This window comes from Rhinolophus sinicus, linkage group LG02 (assembly GCF_036562045.2).
Source record: "Rhinolophus sinicus isolate RSC01 linkage group LG02, ASM3656204v1, whole genome shotgun sequence".
Taxonomy (NCBI): Eukaryota; Metazoa; Chordata; class Mammalia; order Chiroptera; family Rhinolophidae; genus Rhinolophus; species Rhinolophus sinicus.
Genome location: NC_133752.1, coordinates 99,959,455 through 99,983,214, shown reverse-complemented (window position 1 = coordinate 99,983,214; position 23,760 = coordinate 99,959,455). Strand labels below are relative to the sequence as shown.

The 23,760-nt window shown below is 43.1% G+C and overlaps 1 protein-coding gene across 29 annotated transcripts in view; it reads left to right on the top strand.

Annotated features, from left to right (window-relative positions):
- CELF2 (CUGBP Elav-like family member 2) overlaps nucleotides 1-23,760 on the top strand; it is a 786,847-nt gene that overhangs the window by 655,407 nt on the left and 107,680 nt on the right. For 28 of the 29 annotated variants that reach the window (XM_019738197.2, XM_019738201.2, XM_019738187.2 and 25 more), the window contains one exon: nucleotides 19,881-19,963. The exons of the other annotated variant lie outside the window; for it this stretch is intronic. In XM_019738197.2, the coding sequence (XP_019593756.1) occupies nucleotides 19,881-19,963 (83 nt within the window). The remainder of the gene's footprint in view (nucleotides 1-19,880; nucleotides 19,964-23,760) is intronic. 29 annotated transcript variants of the gene reach the window in all.

Genomic DNA, 23,760 nt, shown 5'->3' with positions numbered 1-23,760 from the left:
CTTGAGGCCGAGAACATTACAGCTGTGCCAAAGAGTGGGAAAAGATCCTTATTATTAGCCTATGTTGAAAACATATCGTTTTTTTTTAATGTCTTCATTCACAGATGCAGTGACACAAGATACTAATGCCTTTTCTTAAACATGGCAGAACTGAGTTTTCATTTAAACTTCCTCTGTCCATCTTGTGGGGAAAAAATTAGCCTCTTGAAAATGACTTTGTCTTTTACATTTTCATTTAATAGTTGGAGTTTATAATCCGGCTATTTTTATTGGTTAGTAGTTGTATTATCATATAAATCATGAATATGTAATTTAGAGTCATTTAGATCAAACATCCCACAGTAAGCCTGTGAAACACGTAAGTATTGTCAGCCTCTTTTAGAAAAAAAAACAAAAAAAAACGGATACTAATTTTCCGAAAGATGCTCAGCTTCTTCTACAGCTGATCCAGGTTTATAAACTAGAGTTCTGATACCGTGTTTGATAATAACTTCCATCTGTATGGACTCCATCTATTTACGGAGCATTTTTGCATCATCCTGTCATTTATTCCCCATGATGACTCAGGGTAGGCAGAGTGGGCTAAGCATCTTGCTTTTATACTGAATAGGATCTGTAGTTGAAGGTCAGTGACTTGTCCCAGTGAGGAAACTTGAGACTAAAGCCACCCTCGCAGACTCAAGCCATTGCTCTTTGTTACACCAGGCAGCCTGTTTCATCCAGGTCCTTCCATTATGAGGACGCTGGACACCTCTTCCTCTCTCCATTCGCGTATGTAAAAAGGCCTTGTGGCTTTGGTAGCGTCCAATTTCATCTCAAGTTTCAGTTCCCATAAAATAAACAGATACTAAGGTCACAAATGGTCTGTTATCAGATGTCACAGGGGAAAAAGAAAACCACAGTCATTTTCTGTACTCTCCAGAATACAGTCGAGGGTCCAGGTTGCCTGATACCTCCAAGGAGAGCAGCAGCAGTTGTTCACCCACTGTCTCTCCATGGGCCCCTCTTCTGGGAAACACTGCACAGTAGACATAACAGACTGGCCTGGGACCGCCCTGCTCAAGACACTGATAGAAGCTCACGTCTGTTTGACTTGCATGGTCGGAGGCAGAGACGCGGAAGCAACTCTGAAATCTTCATTCCCAAATGGGTATCTGATATTTAGGTGCTTGTACACAAACTCTGTTGCAATTTCCACATGCTTAGTTCATCGGTACATGTTTACTGCTGATTTTGATTCATGTCTTCCTGAGGAATCGTCTGTATCTTTTTTGATGCTGACAGTTTTATTAAGGATAGTTCTTTATGTTTTGGTGTTGTTACTCTTTTAAAAATGTATAGTTGTGGCAGCTTCAAGGCAGTTTCAAAGTACTTTTTTTTTAAATATGAAAGTTGGATTAAAACGTACAGTAATTGTCACCTGGTGACCAGACCTCATATAACTATGTCAACATTTGCCAGTGATTTATTACTTTAAATTGGAATCAGCTGATATTTGGTTTCACAGTTTTTAACTCTGCAGGGTTAATCTGGAACCTGCTGGTACACATGAAATAGTTGTTTTATCTGCTGTTCTAAGACTGATGAAATGTTTAAAAGATGGCTGTGTAATCAGTCAGTTATCTCTTAGTGTTACAGCTTATTCTGTGCGGCAGTGTGCAATCTCAGAAATAATTATTCTGCTGTAGTTAAAACATGGGCGCTGAATGCAGCAACTGATAAAGGCTGCATTCGGCCAGTCCTTTCCCGAATTGGGTAGTTCTCCAGTATTTTATCTTCTTAGAGGAAAAATACAGGTTGTGATGCTCAGACCTCCTAGGAGCCTGAAAGCTTAGGGCAAGGCCTGGGAGACAGAACACTTAATCCACTGTCAGTGTCTTTTTCTACCTTTGATCTTTTGTTTTTATATAAACTTGATTAGACTAGACTTTCATTCACTCATCTAGACATGGGTAGGCCCCTTGGAAATAAGGATGCTTGTGCTTAGTTTTCTTATGTTCTGAAAGCAATCAAAAGATATCTAAGGTTATGTGAATTTTTAAAAAAAAGATTCTAGACCTGTACCCACTTTTTAACATTCTTCTTTCATAGCCAGCTATTGAAGAGACCTGAAAGGAAGAGGTCATTTGGTTTGCTCGAGACCTCGCATTTTCTACAAAGCTCATCTGAAGGAAAAGCATCATAGACTTTTTTTTCATAAACTGTGTCATCTCTAGAGATAATTATTCTTATTTACAAAGATGTCAGCAGTAGTCCATAGACGACTTACTGATGTTTCAAGGAAGACCCAAGACTCAGAATAAAATCTTTTAGATAAAAGTCTGCTGATTAGATCATACTGCCTTTGAACTGGAAGGAGAGTATGAGCTTTACAGTTCATAGGGGGAAAAATACAGTGCATTGTATAATATTATAGAGCTATTCTCAGCTTGGGGACCAAGAGCAGTTTACCTGTCAGGTAACCAAGGATTCCTCACGAGCAGGGCCTTGGAGAGCTGGGAGTAGTATGAGTTACAATTGTATGATTTCCATATAGGTGACAGATTATCAGGGACAAAACGAGAGTTTTATTAGAACCCAAGTATATTATATCTCTGTCACACCATCTTTAATTGGAGACTAGTGAGAAGTCACTTGATTAAGAAAACAATACAAGATGCTTTTCTTTGTTTCTGTGATGTTTTCTTTTTTTTCATTTCTTTTTTTGGGGGGCGGGGAACAGGACTTTATTGGGGAACAGTGTGTACTTCCAGGACTTTTTCCAAGTCAAATTGTTGTCCTTTCAATCTTAGTTGTGGAGGGCACAGCTCAGCTCCAGGTCCAGTTGTCATTGCTAGTTGCAGAGACGCAGCCCACCATCCCTTGTAGGAGTCAAACCAGCAACCTTGTGGTTGAGAGCCTGCACTCCAACCAACTGAGCCATGTGGCATTGGCCCATGTAGGAATTGAACCGGCATCCTTCGGTATTAAGAGCACAGAGCTCCAACCGCCTGAGCCACTGGGCCAGCCCCTGTGATGTTTTCTTATTCTCCCTGATTCAATTACTAGTCATCCCTTTGGCACTTCTTCTTTCCCTCTTGAATATATATAGCAAATTACTTACAAACAGACTTGTATCCCTCTAGCCAAACTCTTCCTCTGTCATTACATGAGCTGACTTGCTACTACTACCCGACGAGATGTGTCAGAAGTAGATTGTCAAGCTCGCCAGCAGGCCCATATATTTCCACACTGTCTAGAGTCTGGGGCCCTGAAAGGGGGATTGATGGGTGTTGGCCCCCCTTTCTGAGTGTACCTTTTCTTGAAAAATATATTTAATTACATGGAGTCCACTTCTAGTCACAGTTAAGAGCAGGCCCTCCGGACTCTACTCGGCATGTCTGTTATGAGGAAATAGCCATCAATATTTTAAAAGCTGCTGACAGGCAAGAAGTTAGCCTTGATGGCTAGAAATTTAGAATTTTTTTTTTAACTCTCTCTAAAATCTCTTCATTGCTTCTCTAAAGCAGTACTGAGGGAAGGCTTAACATAGATAGAGCAAGGGATGTGATGAAGAGTAATGAGATAAAACCAATCAGAGTCTTCAGGCTTCCGATAACCTAGATGTGTCCTGATTGTATGGCCTGAATTTCTTACCTGGGAGCTTTCCAGAGCAGCCAGCACCCAGCAATGCCCCAGCATCAATGTCACAAAACTGGGTCGTGGGAAGTGTGCTCCAGAGAGTATATTTTAGGGCAAATCTCCTAGGGACATTCTGGATTTCTAGCTGTGATCGAACAGAATGAATGATGTTCAAATTCACCCATACTTTCCAGATATCACCTCAGAGGTCTGCTGAGGTGCTTGGCGAGTATATTCACTCTTTGTTGCTGCTAGAGAAGTTTTGCAAATAGTTGCTAGGTTATATGATTTCCGCTCTGCCTACAAACTGTTCAGGGGTCATGTTTATGTATAGGTCGGTCGGTCTCTGTCTCTGTCTCTGTCTCTGTCTCTCTCTCTCTCTCTCTCTCATGCAACCTCACCCTTACCTCCATTCCAAAATTAGTTTTTCTTTGTTCCTATATCACAATGCTAAAAGACTAAAAGCATCTTCCTAGAGCAAAGTTACTTAGTATTTTGTACACTTGTTCAGAGTCACATGAAATCCCAACTGGGGGCGGGGGGGCAAAAAAAGAGGTGAGTTTATTAACTTTTCAAAATACCTGTGCCCTGTGTTTCCATAGCATCTACCTGAACCGCTCATATACTCTGTTACATTTGGGCATGTGCTTATTTCCATGAATCCTTTGAAGAGATTCAAAACAGTCGCAGAGCTACCTAGGTACGAAAAGGACTTGAAGATATTAGTTGCTAGCTTATTACCCCAGGAAAATGGTACAAGGCACTGCCTCTTTGCTTTGTCACGATGGTCCAGACCCCGTGAGACTCCCCAGGTCAGACTTTCGCACCATCTGCACAGACTCAGCTGAGAATAACTGGTTAGAGAAGCAGGAGAGGAAGGGAGTGGGGCATGAAACTGAACTACTGGATCTATGCTTTGAAAAGTGCTAACAAACAGAAGCGAGGAAAGATTGTAAAAGAAGACAAAAAATACCTTCTATGTGTACTTGTGGACTGCATCTCACCGTACAAGCAAATAAAATTAGGAATCAGTGATCAGCATGGACTGAAATGTTAGACAGGCCATCAAGCATTACATCCTCCTCTAAGACTAGTCAATTTTACTAAGTGGTTTATTCAAAAAGAGGACATTCTTACCAAGAAACTGTCAAATACAGGTTTAAATGCATCACTCATTTTACCTGATGTCTCTATGGACATCCACCAACTTCTAGTTTTCTGAAACCAAATTCTAAAACATGTTCATTTCAGTTCTGCTCGTGTGTTTATAATACAGCCACTTCCGGGTGAGGGGTGCTCAGGGTGAGGGGCAGAGAGACACGCTGCTGCTCACATGTGCTAGTGGTGTGAGGCGTAGCACTGACACGCTCAGAGTCGTCACTCTTTTAATTATGTTTTTGTAATTTTGTTTTTCTTTCTTTTTTACCACGTGGCGTTGTAGTAATCAGGGTACACTAAGCTGCTGTAACAAATAGACCCAAAAATGTATTCAGGCTTAAAACCCAGTAGAAGTTTCTTTCTTGTTCATGTCAGTAATCCTTTCTGGGTATCCTGGTTGGTGGGCAGCTTTCCTCTGCCTGATGTCACAGAGACCACACCTCCCTGTGGCTCTACGTTCTTGTGCTGTTCCCCAGTCTTCCTAGAGGAGAATCATGGGGGACACCAATCTACAGATTACGAGGCCTTTCCCCTTGAAAATCCACATCTTAGGTCTGGGTTGGTTCCAAGAATCTACATTTTTACAGACACTCCAGGTGACTGTCTTCAGGAAAGTCTGAGAAACACTGTGTAAGACGTAATTAGATTGTGGAGAGAGATTTTGGACATTTGTTGCCATGTTAGGCTGAGAACGCCTGTGTTGGAAGAAATGGTGGGCAGACAAGAGGGATGAAACCTAACTCCTGGCACCTTGTTTAACTATCTTTAGTCTTAGAATTTGGCTACTGGCATCGTTATATAGACAGGATTATACTGTGATTCTACTATGTGACACTGATACATCTGTTCAAACCTGAATTTGTCTTTGAATTAGCTGATTGCTTCATTCAGTTGACCAAGTTTACCAGTCATCTTGACATACAGTTGTTTTATGGTTCATATCAGATACTTGGGATATATCACCTTATGACAGCTCTTTAATACGGAGGTCAGTGTGTAAGACTGACTAGTCATGAAATCTTGGGAGTTCTTGGCCCCTCCTCCCATAATGTTGAAACCTTTAGAAGCTTACCAACATGGAAATTAGCAGCATAACTACATTGGATGAATAGTCGTTGAATTATTTATCAGTGACCTCTGTCCAAAACTGAAGGATGGAAAGCTGCTCCACCCAGTCTTTTGAACGTGCCAGAAGAGTGACATGAGATGTGTGGAATTTGTTTCCTGTGCTCCTCACAGCATATTCGTGTCCTAGACTTAAACTTTCTCTGCGCTACCCAACAGGCATGAAGACTGCGTCCCTTTCCACAAACTGGAATGTGCTCAGCGAATTCAAACCAAGTTTAATATTAGCCTTAGATAGTTATATTCAGGAAGGTAATTCTTCCTCTTAAAAAAGTATTCCAGGACATACTTGAAAAAATATTAGGAATATCTACTATTTAGGATTGCCTGAGCTATTGATTTTTTTGTGACAGAATAAAACTGAGAACCATGAGGACTTTAATGGTGGGAGAATATCTATTTTGACTACAGAGAAATATTATTATCGTTCTTTATCGGCACAATTAGGAAGCAATAGAGTACAGCAGAGACTTTGCTGTGTAAATGATCTTTGTTGCCTCAAGCCTCTTAGCTCATTGAGAAGTGTTTTTCCTTCCACCCCCATTGTAATAATTGTGTGTGTGTGTGTGTGTTTGAAATCCACACAGACCGTACCTCTTGAGTCCAAAAGGGCTAAAGACTTGGAAATCCATCTTCATCCAGTCATCGGAGGATGGAATGGGAGCCTGCGGGATATTTCTTTCCTATTTTTTCTAAAGGTTTAACAGAAGAATGAGTGTCGTTGACAATGATTGAGAAAAATGAAAGTTTTGAGATCAAACACTGCTTCCGTGTACTCGCAGTGTGGGGAAGGCTGATAGATGGCGGCGGCGTCTTAGAGCGAAACCAAATAGCTGCTAATCAGTGTGTGGCGTGTAGAGTTTTCTGTAATCTTGAAATCAAGGAAATATTTCATTTTACCTCTGAGGTTTTCTAGGGAGAGAGTCCGTGGCAAAGGAGATCAATCTTCTCTCCACCTGCTGGAGAATGGGCAGTTAGCTCTGCAGCTAAATTTTAAGCACGTCAAGTGCAAGGACCATGTATAATATTTTTCTTGTATCCATAATCGGTTATACTTATTTGATTTTCTGAGAAATGGAAAGCCATGCTCAGCATATATCCGGGTTGAGACTTAGAACAGGGAAACAGCATGGCGGTCTCTGGCACGCAGCCCACCTAACTGGACCCGGGCCCAGGCTTTGTCAGGATCCAGCCTCTTTGTCCATATACCAAACACCTCTCCCTGCCTCAGTTTCTTTTACTGCAGACAGGGACTTAAAAGAGAGAGTTGCTAAGGTCCCTTTATGCTCTTCAGTCCAGCATGTCTAGTTGATCTCGGTCAAATCAGGACCAACCCTTGTTAAAATTAGGATAGGAGTGAAGTTTCTTTCCCCCGCTCCCTCCATTTTTCCTTTTTTTTTTCCTTTCTCATGAGACTACCTTATGCCTCAGGGCCTACGCCCTCACTGTATAACGTCTTACCAAAGTCTGTCATCAGAGATATATTGATACCATAGTGTAAATCACTGGAAAATATAGATCGGAGTGTTGTTTTCTGAGGAATTTTTATTTTACTATAAATTGGAGCTTCCAGGTCAAAGGATGATGCTCAAAGAAGAAGAGGAAGGACTGGGATAGAGAAGGAGGGAGAAGGGTCTGTGTAAGTCTGCCTGCGACAGCCCTGTTTTAATCTGTTGTCCCAGAATCATTAATATTTACCCCCTTTCCCCTTCCAAAGCGTCCCCACTTGGATGGTGACTTATTTGATCACCTTAGATACAGAGGAAGCTTCCACGGTGCCCCTATAATTGTATCATACATAGAAGGAAGAAAAGAAGCCACACTTTACTTAGTGTTTTCTGCATGCCAGGTTCTGAGCTTGGCGCTGTGCATACGTTATGTTACTAAATGGATTAAACAAAATCTATCTCACCTAACCATCAAAGCACACCTCTCTTAGGCTAGAAAGTGGTCAATTATAGCAGAGTCATTTCTTGGAAAATGGACTGAAGAGTATCACATGGGCTGTTTTGACCACGAGCCGCCCAGATGTGGAAGGCTCATAGAACATGAAGTGTAAACCAGATGCTCTGGGGCGAGCAGATGGGGAAATGCCTTTCAGACAGTCAATCAATACATATTTACAAAACATCTACATGCCTAGCAGCGTGCCATGCCTTGTGGAAGGGCCATACCTTTAGGATATGGCCCCCCTACCCTCAAGGAGCTTCGATGGTCTGAGGTAGCTGATAATAAAGCAATAACTGAACTGTGCTGAGACAGCAATTATCAGGCAGTCAGGTTTTTCCCGTCTTATCATTATGTGATGGTAGCTGCTGGGAACGCCTTTTCAGGGGTGCCTGTGTATACCTGGGGGGCACATACCCCAGTTCTCCTGCCCCTTTCCTCTCCTGATCCTAGACATTTAGAGTGCTGCCTCTTCAGGCAAAGCCCAGTGCCACTGCTTTTTCTCCCCCTTTCCTGTTGCGGAAATAAAGGGCAGTAACAAACCTGTGGTTAAACTCCTTTTATAGTAATGAGGCCTGGGTGTGCTCATTAGACAGCAACAGGTTTTATTTCAAATAACAGACTGTTTTAGGGAAGTTTTGCCACTTGGGGGAGTACCATCAAGTGTACAGTTGGGGAAAATTTTGTTGTGCCCCGAACGGGGAAGTCATCACAAGTATTCCATTAAAATTGATGGACTGTTTAGAGGCCATATAAATGGATGTGCAGAGTACTCGAAGGTCATGCAAATGGGTGAACTTGGCTAGTTTGGAGTAATTACTTCAGAAAGCAAGACAACAAAATCAATTCCAAACCCTATTAAAGGGTGTGTGGTCATCATTTACAAAAGAGTCTCACTCCGTCTGCCTTCCACCCGGAGGCCGGGGAGGGGTAGAGGGGCAGCGTGACAGTGTGGCAGGGGGTTGATGCTGCCTTTGGGTACCCTGGTTTCGTTTGTTGTAACATTGGGGTAACGCCTCCTGTCCCCCTCCCCCCTCCTAAGGGAACGTGCATAGGGTCTGCCTGGCTTGGGGCTTTAAGGAGGAATAAATTTAACGTGGACAAAAATCTCTAACATTTATCAAGCACTTTGATAGATATGCCAGCAGCTGTGTCATACATTTTCATAACTTGTTTAATATAATAGCCCTATGATATAGCTGCTGTTATCAACCCCATTGTATGAGTAAGGAAACAGAGGCTTGAAGAGGCTAAGAAATGTGTCAAATACCCCATCTGTCTGAGATGCTGATAAGAGATGACTGCTCATTGGAAATTTTATGAATGAAGCAAGACAGACATATCCAGCGTGACTTTGAAAACTGCCATAGTCGCTGCCATGAGAACTCTGGGACCTCTTATTACTGGAACATCGTCTTATATTTGGCTGCAAAAGTGCTTTTCTTACATGAGTTCCACTGCTCCAGACAATTTGTAAAGATCTCTCCCTCCCTGATCCACATACACATGAAAAATGACTTTGTTGTTATGGGAGGGAATGAGGCAGTTAGAGTGGCCATAATATCAACTCTCCACGGTCACGTGCCACAGGAAACAGCCTACGGTCAGTGCAGATTTTCACTTCAGCCAACATACAGTTTCTGTCGCCAAACGGTTTTCCTCTCTGTTTCACTTTGGTTGTAAAGACCAGAGGCAGGAAGTAGAGAGGAGTCCTCACTCAAATTCTGAAAAAAAAAGAATACCTCGGTCCTACTTTAGATTCAAACGCCACTTGAAAGTCCAGCCCCACCTAGAACAGGCCCATAACAAGTTAGAATGCCAGTGGGGCCACTGACAGCTGCCGAAGGACAGAGCTGAGCTGCGTTTTACCCAAGCAAACAACAGGGGTCTGTACTCCTGGTCTCCACGAGTACAAGTTGCCGCACATGGAAGCAGGACGATGAAGTTGAGACTTAACAGACTGGTCTGGGAAGCATCTAACAGCCCGTGTGCTGAATTGAGAATCATAGGAAAAGAGATAGGATTTTAACCTACTCTCATTGCTACTGTCTCCTAATTATAGTGCCATCCTATCCTCAAGAGCATTCATACTATGAAATAACTTGATATTAGAAACTTCCTTTTAATGAGGTCCCTCCGTACTTAAGAAACAAAATCCTTTTTAATTGGATTCGAGGCAGAACTCCCTGCTACCACAGTTAGCCGTGGGCTGCCTTCCTTAAGCTATGTGAAGGGGTCCTGGTGAGTTCAGCCCGGTCAAGCCATGCGCCCTTGGAGAAGAAGCAGTCACTGCCGTCCCCCTTGGTACTGTCTCTGCCTCGTCACCAAGATGCCTGGGAGACCGACCGGCCAGTCACACCAACTTTAGGGAAACTGCCCAATATGGCCTTGTCAAGTTCAACCTAAACTTATGCTTTTCTTACCTTTAGAGGAAAAGTGTGGTCCTCCTTCATACTCTATAATTAGTATTTTAAAAATAAAAATGTAATAACTCCACAGTTTGATTATTACCTTGTTTTCCAAAGGTCAAGCGACCTTTCCTGTAACAAACGAGACTGCTTGCTTCCTTCATCCTGTCCCCCACGGCTCCTTGACAAATAGCGCATCATCCATAAACCCACCTTCCAATGCTTAGAGCAGAGTGAGAAACTCAAGAAATGGCTGAATGCATTGAGTATCCTATAGGGAAAAGGGTGACGTTAAAATTCTTCACATACTTGGGCGGCCGGTTCTGCTCAGTGGTTGGAGCACAGGGCTCATAACACCAAGGTCACCGGTTCGATTGGACATTTGAAATGGTTTAATGTACTGGCTTATTTCAGAGGCCCAGGGAAAGGGGGAAAGCAGATCCCAGCCATTTGGCTCTTGATTCCTTTTCTAGCTGTGTTCTGCTTCCGTTGGGGTTTATATAATCATGGGTGAGGAAGTGTTGCAGTGTGCACATCCCTCCTCAGTTGCTTTCCCAAAAGGCTTGAAAATGCAGCAGATTTAATCTAGGTCAAAAAAGAGAAAGAAACTCAATTTTCCTGGCAGAAGATTGAGAGAGCGTGCCTGTCTTCCCAGAGCCATGGGACCATCAGGAGATGCTTCCTCCAAGAGAAGTGCCCAGGGCAGTAGGAGGCTGGCAGTCGCCTAGATCTTGTGGCCGCTTCACAGAACATGGTCACAGCATGTCCGGTATGGAGTCTGAGGAAAGGGGGTGGGGTTGCAGGGAGCCGGTGATGTCTGCGTCCTCTCCCTGATTGACAGGTAGGCTCAGATTTGCTGTGTAGATTCAGGGTTCTGGGAGGAACAGAGAGGATCTGGCCCCAGGCTGCCAGAAGTAGGAAGTACAGGTCATGCTTTGTCAGTGAAATTCCCAGGGGGATTCCCTTGGGTGTGCACTTGGTAGTCTAAACGGTGACAGCCACATAATTCAAGCCCCGAAAGCAGAATGGCAGCCTTGTTCCTCTGGTTCCTAGGTAGTGGCCAGATGGCAATCCTTTTTACATCAGGGTGCCAATTATATCACACTATAAAACTAAGCTAATTGGATACAGTTTCATTAAAAGTTGATTTCTACAGGATGTGGCATTTGTGCTGGGTAGTCGTTACGCTAGCTATGGAAGACCCACTTTTAGATAGAGAAAAAGGTTTGTCTTAGGAAACTGTTAGAAGTTGAAAACCAGAGAGGGTTAGGTTATAAAAGGACCTTTTTGGTGATGTGGAAGGTTGAAGGAGCTTTGGGGATCCTTCACAGTAAGGCAGAAACCATCTGGGGTGGTTCGTGTGATAGGCACTGACTTTGCAGGGTGCTGTCTACCACCATTATTAGGACGGCCTTGCCTTTCCTGTTAGTTGCTCGTTAAGCTAGTAGAATTAGTTAATTGTAAAACTCAGTGATTCCACAGAAGGGGCCTAGAAGCCAAGAGAAAGAAGCACCATGTTAACACCCTCTTAATTTCCTTTTTCTTGGTTTTGAGTTTAAGGCAAAAAAAGGTTGGGGGAGGGGGCTTGCGAAACAGAACTCTGTCATCTTCTTGCAAGTTCCCCCCAGAGCCTTTTTTTTTTTTTTGCTTTGATTGCTGCTTTCTTCTCTCCTTTCCTTCATTATCTCTCAGTGCATATCGTTGCTCCACCTTGGTGCACTATCCAAAAAGAGAGCAGCCCCCATAAGGGTTGCCAGGATACATAACGGTGTGTAGCAGCGCGGGGGCTGGACTTTAAATGTCGCTGTGAAGTCAGTAGCATTGCTTGTGAGGTCCCATCTTCTACTCCTCTGAGGCAAGCCATATTTTGAGGACAACGTGAAAGAAGTAAACACCTAGGACCGTGGAGGCCACGAGTTAATAACAGTGCATTTGAAATGATCTGTAATTGGCAGCACCAGGGCTTCATGGTGGGAGGGCACTGGGCCGAGGAAAGGGGTACATATACCCGTGTTTCTCCAGGGCACTAGTTCTCCTCCTAAAGTATCTGTGTACTTTCAAAGAATGGCATTTTGTCATTGTCTTTTTTTGTCAAGACACTGAGGGTCACCTTCCAGACCAGTGGAAAACTACTTCTTTTTTTAAAGTCAGTGCTAGGTTTTCTTTAAACATAGAATTCAGGGGATTTTTGATGGGGTTCTTGAACCTTTAACTGCTTTGGAGAAACTGAAAGTCAAGGGTCTTAGCAGGCGTGTGGTCAATGATTGGTAGTTGAAACCTCATTGCGTGCAAGATTCGCTTGAGCACAAAATGCACCGCTGAGATCAAGCACCTTTGAACTCTGAGGGAAGTATGAAATTCTATATATAGTGGAGAAGGTTGAGGGAGAAAATAGACTACAAGGGGAATCAAGGATGTGAGTATGTCCTCTTTAGACTTCAACTGGCCTGTGTGCTCCTGACTTGACAGGAAGCCAAGATCCCCGTTGCAATGCAACTTGTGTAATGCAGGCCCATGCTCAGCCTGCAAATGTGCGCTCAGAAGAGAGCTTCATTCACAGAAAGAGAGGAACCAAAGCGGGTTCACTAATTCAGCCTTCCTGGGCCTGCTTCCCTTCCTTGATCTGCCGGCCCCTTAGAATTCCAAGGCAGCCGTTAAAGGTATTTTCAGTTCACAACATGATCACTTCCTTGATGTCCTGAATTCAAATATAACTTGAATTGAATTTGTCTGCCAGGACTGCTACTTTGTTTTGAAAAGAAAGAAATAAGTACAGAGTGCAACTGTCCCATGGTCATTCTGTGGCTGTTTTCAAGTGTTTGTTTGCTTAGATTTAGAAAGGAACATAGATTTCTTATGTGGAAGACATTGAATGGCCTTAAAGACATGGACAATCCCTTCTCCGTACCCTGTGGACAGAGTTCGCTGGGAGACAGGTGTCCACAGTACCATAAACTGTAGACCTAAAATACATTGTATTTTACCAGCTTAGCTAGAGTTGGGGGAAATCATTTTTTTCTCCTTCTTTCCTCCATCCTCAAGTTGCACAGTTACTTGTTTGTATTTCAGAAAAAAGTTCCATAATTTTTCACGGGAACCTATTACTAAAGAGTGGCACCAGAAAAATAACTAGCAGTTAGAACGTTCTAAAAAGGCCCTTTCTCCCATATGAGAGTAGCTTTCACGGGAGAATTTATGCTCCGCCCAGGCTGGTGGCTCCAGGAGAGTCATCAGGAATGTGTCACTAGGCCAGCCACACAAGGGGCTGGCTTCCTGTGCCCTTGAGTGTAAATTGTTGGCCTGTGATCTGAAATGTCTACACTATAGCTGACGGGTGACTATTTCAATAATTGAAAACCATTCAAGTCACTGACCTGCCGTCTTTCTACCTGGATTCTTTCAAACAAACACACAGATATTAATACAAACTGCCTTCTTGTCTATATTTTAGAGTCAAGGGTTTGGACACAGTGCCTTTTTAAAATGGTGTCTCCAGAGCCTCAAACCTTAGCTCCCTTCCTCCCTAATCTGGTAAGGTGTGGACGCCTGGGAAGGGGTCTCTTTAATGAGTACGGTGTCAGTTTTCTTTGGGGCAGAGTTAATTTTAAAATCTGATCTCTGGTGACATTCTCTAGGGCTGTGTCTCTACTCCCCCCACACCGACAGATGAACACAAATTGCTGTTTGACTCAAGACAAGCCATGATGTAAACTGGTTATCTCTGTATACGCAGTGCATTTTTAAATTCTGCGAGTATTATCACCAACAGTTTCCAAGCAAAGATTTTCAAGAGAAACAGCTGTGGTTTGAAAAGATTTGTGATAATCCAGATGGTTTCATTGAGGATAAATCTACTTGATCATTTAAAATTAAAGTCTTTCAGTACAGAAGAGTATCTTCTGTATGATTTTAAATACACTACGTGTGTGTGTGTGTGTGTGTGTGTGTGTGTGTGTGTGTGTAGATACCATTGGCCTATCTTGTTTGGGGCTTTATCTTTGGAAACAGCAAAAACCTTATAACAGTGTCTGAAATTATTCAGCCATTAAGCCAGCAAAATACCTGAGGGAACCCTTTGTGAAGCAGAAACTATTTGTGAAGAGATACAGTCAGGCGCCAGCTACCCTATCTGGAGTACGTAGCACTTAGCCTCTCTGGGAATTGCCACTCTCAACTTCTGATACAAGATGGTCTAATCATATTGCACAATTATAATACTGATTACACATCGCTTTACAAGCTAAACATATAACTAGATTGCTAAACTTGCCAACTTCTGGGAATCTGGGTGATGAAAGGCTTCCAGTCCCCCTAATGTGGCTCTGAGGAGCCAGGAGGGTGGCACACGGGACACTGGAACCAGGTTACTCTTCTGGACCCCTCCTGCCCTCGCTGCCCAGCTCCCCTTGCTAGCTGGCCACCCAGGCAGACTCACTAGAGGCCTCGCACCATCAGCCTTTACAGACGACGCGGTGCACCCAGGACATTTCTCTCCTGGGCCTTCTCCACCATCAGATTTCATCTGTCTTACGCTGGCTCCTTGGGGGCTCTGCTACTTGTCAAGCAGCAAAACGAATCCATGGGCAGGTGGTAATGGCCGGTGTGCTTTAACGTGTTACCCGTAAGGTATATATACAGAGCTCATTAGCATCTCTTGGTCATGAAGAGTGGCCGTGCGAGGCTCTGTGTAGGCCTGAGGCTGTGGTATTTGGTTCTGGAAACACCTCTCGGGTTTTGCCACGGAACCTGTTTCACCTGTGAACTTGCAAAGTCCTGCTGAGGAGCAGAGGGCCAGGACTGATAAATGGACACGTGCAAGATGAATTTTTTTATTTTTTATTTTTGCTCCAAAATCCAAAGCTCTTACTGATACAATTCACTGTATCAATGAACCTGTTGAAAAACATGAGGCCATCAAGTAGCCTGGGTGTGGAATGTCATGTTCATCTTTCCTACACTGGCTGCTGCCACGGGCAGAAACTCCTGAACGCGTGGATGAAGGTGGCAGAGCTGGGAAGTGCAAGCGCTTATTAGCATCCAACGAGCAAAGCAGAAGAATGTGAAGCAACAAAAATTAGCAGCATTCAGCAGAAATAGGAGGGTTGAGGTCCATCCAACTGTGTTAGCCTCTGCCGACTGCCCAGCGTCCCCTGGCAGATCATTTCTCACACTGGACAGGGAGGAGCACCTTCTCCGCACTACATGGGTGGCAGGAAAAGGCGGCTTCTGGGAATGACCCTGGCATCCCTGAAGCCGGAGGGGTTGTCCCCTCCAGGCCGTGTTGTGACCTCTGACCACCAGAGAGCACCTGCGGCTCTGGTACGTGTCCCACCACTCACCTTCCCATGGTGTTGGAAACAGAACCTGCTAAAGGAGGGAAGTCGGTCCCCAGAATCAGGTTGCCGAGCCATCTGCTGTTGCAGCTGACCTCAAAATGCATCCAGTAAATTTCAGACCTGAGCTACAGCTGGTGTGGGGAAAGCTCAGAGACAGGTGGTTCCCCTAACAGCTGCACATGCTGTTAGGGGCGGCAAGAAAGAGAATTCCATGCTTGTTGAACCTCGGTGGGTCTTCTGGGGTCTCTGGCAGCCCCCTGACCTTTTGCCATGATAATCACCATATCAGGGCAAATCATAGTTCTCCCTTCCTTTGTTGAAATAATCTCTGCGGGTCAAGGAATCTAAGATTTTTAAGTGAGCATATCAAGTGATAATGGATAAAAAAAGAAGACTGTGATTGTTAGCTGGGAGAGTACTCACAGAAACAAGAGTCTTTCAAACACATTCTCATTCTGGAAGTGTACAGACGAAACTCCCAGTGGGGGGGAAACACAAATTGCTGCATTTAAGGTGACTATTTAAATTCATAATTCTGTATTCATCCTGCAAATTTTAAGATAACTTAATCAAACACTGTTTTCATTAAGTGAATTGTATGCATGCTAAATGAAGTGCAAGACATTTTTAGCCCAAGAAAGGTAAAGAATAATTTTGACTTTTGACTTTAAAAATTTGTTCTGAATGAAACATTTTGGCTCCGTAGCCACGTAGCTCGTGGGGGAGGATTTGAGGCAGAATTGCTTTCCATTCACTGATTTAGAAGTGATGAAACGAAAGTAACTAAGGTACAGAGGAAGTAAGGTATTTTCCCGAGTCACTCAGGATCCAAATGTATGAAACCAAAAGGGAGAATCTTGGGGTGATTCCCAATCATATCCTTCCCCAGAACCCCCACATTTCTGCAAGTTGTTCATTGAATGAGGGTGCCCAGCTGAGGCTACAAGTATAGCCAGAAATTCACCCTGGGCTCTGCTCGCTAAGTCATGGGCCGAGGCAAGAGGTGGTTTGCACCTGGAGATGGGACATCTTTCTCAAAGGTGCGAGGTTTGCTTGCCAAGCCCAGCATCTATGGAAATGAGCTGTTGGGTTGGGGGTCCATGGACTGTGATGGAAGCATGTCACCAAGGTTATGCAGGACATTCTCCTGTGTGTTACAACTAAATCTAGAGCTGATCTTGATGTCACCTTAAAAGACTGTTGTTTAAATGGGCATAGAGTAAGAGTTAAGAGCTGTGCATAGTTCGGAGAGGATTGGTAGTGAGCCATGCACAATTTCACCGTATCAGTTGCACAGGCAGAGTGGACCCTGGATGAAACTGAAAAGAGTGTGGGATTTGGGGTATCTTCCCATCTGCCCTTCTGTGCATTAGACTCCTCTCTTCATTCCTTTCATCTCTTCACCCCCACCCCACTCTGCTCAGACATTAGCTTCAAACTTGGCCATTTAAACACACACACACACACATACATACATATATACACACACACAACCTTCTGTTACTAAGAACGTTGTTCAAGAGGAAAGCACTTTAGCCAAATTTATACTAAGATGTAAATAGCTAGGAACAATAAAGTGTAACAAACCCCAAGGGTGCCATTTTAATACTTAAATAGGAAATGAACTGCACTTCCCCAGTGGGTTTCAGGCAGTGGGAAATGGTGTGGATTTTGTTTGGGTGTTTACGCCAGGGGAGGCTTCTTTGTTCCTGAGTCCACTGCATATTGGTCAGAGCTCTTCAGGTTGGCCCGACATACAAGATTCCCTCAGTTTGCATCATCTTGGTTCCTTGCTGCTTTGATCTTATCGCTGTGTTTACTTACCCATTCCCAGTGCCCTTGGCATTCCCCTGCTCTTTAGGCCAATCTAAGGACTTCATTCTTAGCTCTGAGTATGGCCAGACTGACATTTGTTTTCTATCTTCTTTAATTGCCTTTTTCCAGGCAAGCAAACTGCCTTATAACTTTTTACTCTACCCCTAAATCTTACTTTTTTTAAGCATCACACCCCCCAAAATCCATCTGCTTCAAAGTATCAGATTCTACCTCTTTTTTGAAGCTATGATTATTAGGTTGAAGTTCAGAGGTTCCCCCATTGCTTCTTTATCTGGGAGCTAACCCTGTGAGCCCAGGAGAGGGAATGGAGAACTTGCTACTGTGTTTCCCTGAAAATAAGACCTAGCCGACCATCAGCTCTAATATGTCTTTGGGAGCAAAAATTAATCCAAGACCCGATCTTATTTTACTATAAGACTCGGTCTTATATTAATTTTTGCTCCAAAAGACGCTAGTATTAGAGCTGATGGTCTGGCTAGGTCTTATTTTTGGGGAAACACAGTAAGAGTCTAATAGTGAGAAGCTTTTAGAAGGCAAATGTATCTTTTTCTGCTTTTCTTTCTATTAGCATAGTTGTTATTTTTTGATCTTTGTAGAGTGATTGCTGTAGGTTACTGGAAGCTGGGACTTGACTTTCCTGTTTTAAGCTCTTCCTTGTTCTGAAGCAATGCCTATCGCTTTTCCTGGGCTTACGTTATGCCAGTGAAGCTAACATCACTTGCTTATTTCATCAGTTCAGTAAAAAAAACCTACCATCGGGTAGCATGGCTCAGTGAACTCTGGAGAAAGGAGTCCACATAGCTGAAGTGAAAAGCTCAGATAAAAATGGTCTGTCCATCTGTGATCCTATAAGGGAACTTCGTAATTTTGCATGTCCTCCATCATGCCAATAGTACATGTTAAGGGCTTCTGACCCTTGGGTGCATGGAGCTTTCTGAATGCCAGGAAGCTATGATCGTACTCTACTTTGTCCAAAAGGTCAACGTTTTGCATATTTAATCTCAGTAGATGCCAACGAAATCACATATATGACGTTTCCCAATTTCTTTGTAAATGAGGATGAAGCATCTTCAATGCATTTAGAAATGCTATATGAATGGCACTCCACTTGATTTTCCCCTACTCCTTTAAATGAGCTTTTGTTTAGAAAAATCGGAACCCAAGCTTGTCATTCTAAAGATGGCCTATGGCGTCAACGCTCCACTTTCCAAGTGTGCCTTCTCTTTTATTTTCTCTTGATCTTATTGACATCATTTCCCTAAATAGAACCAGTGTTGATGCCTGCGTGTTGGGTGTTTCTCGCCTGCTCCTTGCTGTCCTTGGTGGAGAGCACCCCTCAGAGCTGCCCCATCGCTCTGGCGCCCTGCATTTGGATCCTGTAGTAGAGGCGGGTAAAGCGTGTACAGTCTGGATGAGTACGTCTCGCAGCCCGGTTCACCGGGGACAGACAGCCGGGCTCTGAGGCAGCATCTTTTTTCTTTACATTTCTAAAGTTTGTGCCCTCCCCCCTTTTTCAAGCCTGGTTGTGCTAAGAAACTATGCTAATTAGCAGATTGTTAACCGATATCTTTATCTGGTTTAACCAGATATGTTAACCGGTATCTTTAGCTACAGAATGAAGAAGGGGTTAGCCATGCTTCAGAATGCAGAAGGAAGGGTCCAGGGTTTCCACACCGTTTTCTTTGGTAGAGGGAGCTGGTTGGGAAAAAGGTAAATGCTGGCCTCTCCTGGGGGGACATTCAGCCTAGACTCCCACCGGCTCCTCGAAATAAGGAGTCAGGAGGTTGCCAGTCACTGTCCTACAGCCACCAAATACATGGGACAGAGTGCTCACACATCTGTTTGGGCATGTGCCCACCTGTATTGTAACCGAATTGCAAACTGGTTAAAATAGAGTCTTTCATTCTGGCCAACAAATATTGAGTATCTCATGTACGGAATTTGCCTCGTGTGCTGTGATGGAGATAAAAAAGAATAGAGTATTATCCCTGCTTTTAAGAAGCTTATAATCCAGTTGTCTAAGCCATTGAGTTTAGAAAGTGTTTTAAAAGTGTGATGTTCTAGAGATATCCTGTAAGGAAATTATACTTAATGTAAGTTTCTGCTATTGTTGTTGTGATGAAACACGTTTCTTTCTGCGGTTGCGACACCACAAGTCCCATTAACAACTCACCCACCACCTCCCACCCTCATTTCTGAAGAGCTGTATTCCATATAGTTGGTGCACAGAGCTATGAATTGATCGCCAATGTGGGGAAAGCTAATAAATATGATTTAGGATGAAAGGCACTGTGTAAATGCTTCAGATGTTGTTATTACTGTTCTCATGCACTTTATTATTTTTAAATTGTGCATCCTTTTAAGTAGATTATTTGTTCACCACAGTCTCCATTATATCTAAGCAAAGCATTCACAGAAATTTCTAAAACCTTTTCATTTCTCTCTGTAGGTTGTTGTTTCGTAACATTTTATACAAGAAAAGCTGCACTTGAGGCCCAGAATGCACTGCACAATATTAAAACTTTACCTGGGGTGAGTCGGTTTACTTTTGTACCAAAATCACTTTATTGCTTGAAAATGGTCCTTTCAACTGAAGGTTCTAGTAATGGGCTCTTAGTGCCAAAAATGACTTTGGTCTTTTGAGGAGTGTGGGCTGACCCCTGTTCCCTTGCAGCAGCCAGACCAGCTGGCTGGCCCATAAGGAAGCACTGGCATTACCACTGACAGAAAGAGCTCTCAAATAGTATGTCCCCTGGTTAGAAAATCAGAGTGACCCCACTGGGTCACAGCGGCTGCCAAACAGTATTGGGTGGGCTAAGATTTTAAAAGGGAGAAAAAAAAACCCAACACATACAAGAGAAGCAAATGGAAAAGGAAAAGCTTTTACTCACCAGGAGCCCCTTTTCAAATTTAGTCTTTAGATTTTCTTTTGAAAGGGCAAAGTGTACCCTGTACAACCATCATATTAAACCTCCTAATGGCTTCTAAACAGTCAATGGTGGTTAACAAAGTCAGTGTTTTAATGTCCTGTTGGTGGCTTCGTGTTGAAAGAGAACAGAGAATACAAAGCTTACCCTTTTTTTCCATTTTCTTCCCAGTAATATTTGACGATGAGTGCAATTCACTAGAAATGAACTGATGTTGTATGAATACATGAATACATGATTTCTGGGGCTTTGTGGCAGTTTTATATATTATATAGTGCATACCAGTATAAATTCCCCTCTGCCATTTGGATATTTTCCCCATTGGCCCGAAAATCAGTGATGAGGTCATTGAATATCATGATGGTATACGTTGGTTATATGAAGAACGTGTGGTAAGCAGTGCAAAGATAATGATTTTATTGAAACCTAGTTTGACAAGAACAGAAGAAAGATAACATCATGTCTCTAATGTTTTCAGGGTCTAAGTCTTACTTTGTGTCATTTAGCTGTCCCTGCAGACATACACACACACATATGCACACACAGTAATGGGCTCTTAGTGCCAAAAACGACTTTGGTCTTTTGAGAACTGTGGGCTGACCCCTGTTCCCTTGCAGCAGCCAGACCAGCTGGCCGGCCCATAAGGAAGCACTGGCATTACCACTGACAGAAAGATCTGTTACCCCCAGAAAAGAAAGCCATGGTTTAACTCACCTTAGATCCATTAAAAATTTTATAATATTTGTAGTGGCAGATACTCCACAGAAGGCTTTCAAACCATTAGCTTCTTAATCACCCACAAGTAATAAACTGTGAGCCTTGGTCTGAATCACACTGCTTTGGCTCCCCCTCTTCATGGCAGCCAATCAAAGAGAAGAAGGCTCAAGAAAGCAGGCATTTGGTAAGAACTGTCCCTCCTGGTTTAATCTCACTGCTTCTCCCTGAAACCTCTAAGGTGGTTTTTAGTAAGGCATCTTTTAATAGGTCTAAGTGTGTTTTGCTCAGTGACAAAAAAAAGAAAGGTATCTGAGCTTCATTTTCTACATAAATGGGATTTTTCCGGTGTAAATTTGAGATTGTAGCATTAGGTCACATTATCGAAAGAAACAACCAAGGCAAATATTTACTAACTCAGCCAGTGCCAGAAAAAAATAATTTTTATTTCCCAGGCTCCTCCTCAAACCCAAATACCACTTTGTATTCCTTCTCTTAAAAATGAAATACTTTGCAGAAATTAGCACACAGAATTCCTTTTGTGTTTAAAAGAACACTTGAGATGATGAATTGCCATTTAGCATTTACAGTGTATTGATGCCAAACCACGTCTCATGTTAAATTAGCACAAAGCTTGGTTAATTTGAATTCGTCCCCTCCAGTGGCACAGCCCCCAACATGCCATCTTCATATGTGAAGCTGCTTTCAAGAAACCCAGAGTTAATATGAATGAGCCATGTTGAAAAACATACAAGTGACTATTGAATGTGCTTCTATTTGGGACTTCTCACTCTGATCCTTTTCTTAGCAAACAAACAGCATCTACTGTATTTAAAAAGAAAAACAAAATGTTGCATATGTCTCTCCCTTCTCCTTAAAAACTCTGCATGCAAAACAGCTAGGAAGACCCATTAGTAAAGACAGTGATCCTGGGGTTGGAAAAGATGGTTGGTGGATTGTTTTTGGGTTTCCTTTTTGTCCAGTTCAATTTCATATACCCAATTACTTGAGGTGGGTTAAATGAAAATTTTGAAAAGTCAGGTCGAATTCATAGGCTCACGGTCTTCCCAGCATGCACACTGCTGCCACTCTCGCCATTTCCAATTAGGTAAATAGGAACAGAGTTCCACATCTTGCATTTGTGTTTAGCTTTATCTGATAAACATCACCCTTCACAGCTACAGGGAAAACATAAAAGTGATTTCCTTTCAGCTGTGAGCTTTGGGTGGACAGGAAGAAACGGGACCAGACATAAAAGATTAATGCATATTCTTGGGGAAAAAATAATACAGGGTGCCTTGCTGTTTGATTACAAGCCTTGGAATTAGTCAACATTTCCATAATTCTAAACCAATATACACCTGTTTTCCCACTGTGATGTGAAGGCACAACTTAATTTAACAGAAACCCTGCTGTGCTCAATCTCTCATTAAATACCAAGTGAGTTCGGTAATTTAAAGTTGTACCACTACTATTTTAACTGGTTGCCTTCATATTATGAAATTAATAAGAAATTAATGATGCACTTTGCCATATCTTTCTGGATAAAAATAAAAGAGCTAAAGAAAAATGCATCACCAACTGACACTTTAAAGCTTTTCTGCTTGTAATCATTTTCCTGCGGATAAAATCCATTAAAAAGGCACTTGCTGCCTTTTTTTCTAAAGTGTCCAAAATATTCAATTTAAAATGAGATCAAAGAGTGCTGGGTGTTTGCGATTCTTTGATTTGGTTTTGTTTTGTTTTCTGTTTTCTTTTGTAGTTGGTATTTTGTATCCTATGGAACTTTCATCATGCAAACAAACTTGGTTGTTTAGGGACCATCTTTCTTTCGTTCTTGAGAGAAACAAAGAACTTGGTTAATATGGGAGAGGAGAAAGAAGCCAATGGGACTATCTATCATGCAGTTGACTGCGTCTGCTCTCATGTTTTTATGTGACAGCACCCTCCCTCTTGTGTTGTGTGTGGATTATAGAGACCCCTTACCTGGAAGGTGCGGGGCCTGCGGTGAAGTCTCAGGGCCACACTCAACAGTGCAAAGTCCGTAAAGGGCCCATTTCCCAAGCCCCCTGTGGGGACAGAGCCCCAGAAAGTAGTTTACAGGCTCTCGGCCTCATGTGGAGGAGTGCTGGCTCGGGTAGTAGATGGCCAACTGTGATTGCATGGCCATCAGCTGTGGCTAGTTGGCCGTCAGCTGTAACCAGTGAGCCATTGGCCACAATATAACTGCTGTGGCTACACTAGGAGGAAAGAGAGGAAGAATGGGGGCTAGCAAGAAGATGGCGGCTGGGCTGGCAAGTGTGGATGGCGGTTTGCGGATAGTGCCGCCAGAGAGAATATAGTGGTATGACTCCCCTACTTATGGCTCCATGGGTGTTCCTTTTTGGCCTCACCATATCCTGCGTTCTTATGTGGGGAGTGGGAGCAGAGACCCTGCAGGCCTTCCCGCATGACAAATGGCGCAGCGAGCAGGGTCTCCCGCATGACACCCCCACTGACCATGTGATGGAGGAGGACATTGGGTCTTACATGCTCAGAAATGCCCAGCATGAATCCTTGAAATAGAATATTAGAAATAATGAGAGCAAATTCGGCAGCTCCGCCCAAAGACCGAGGAATGGGATTCTGGGGATCATTTCCCTGGTTTGACCTTGTTCTCTTTTGGAAATGGTGGCTTGACATGTGAGC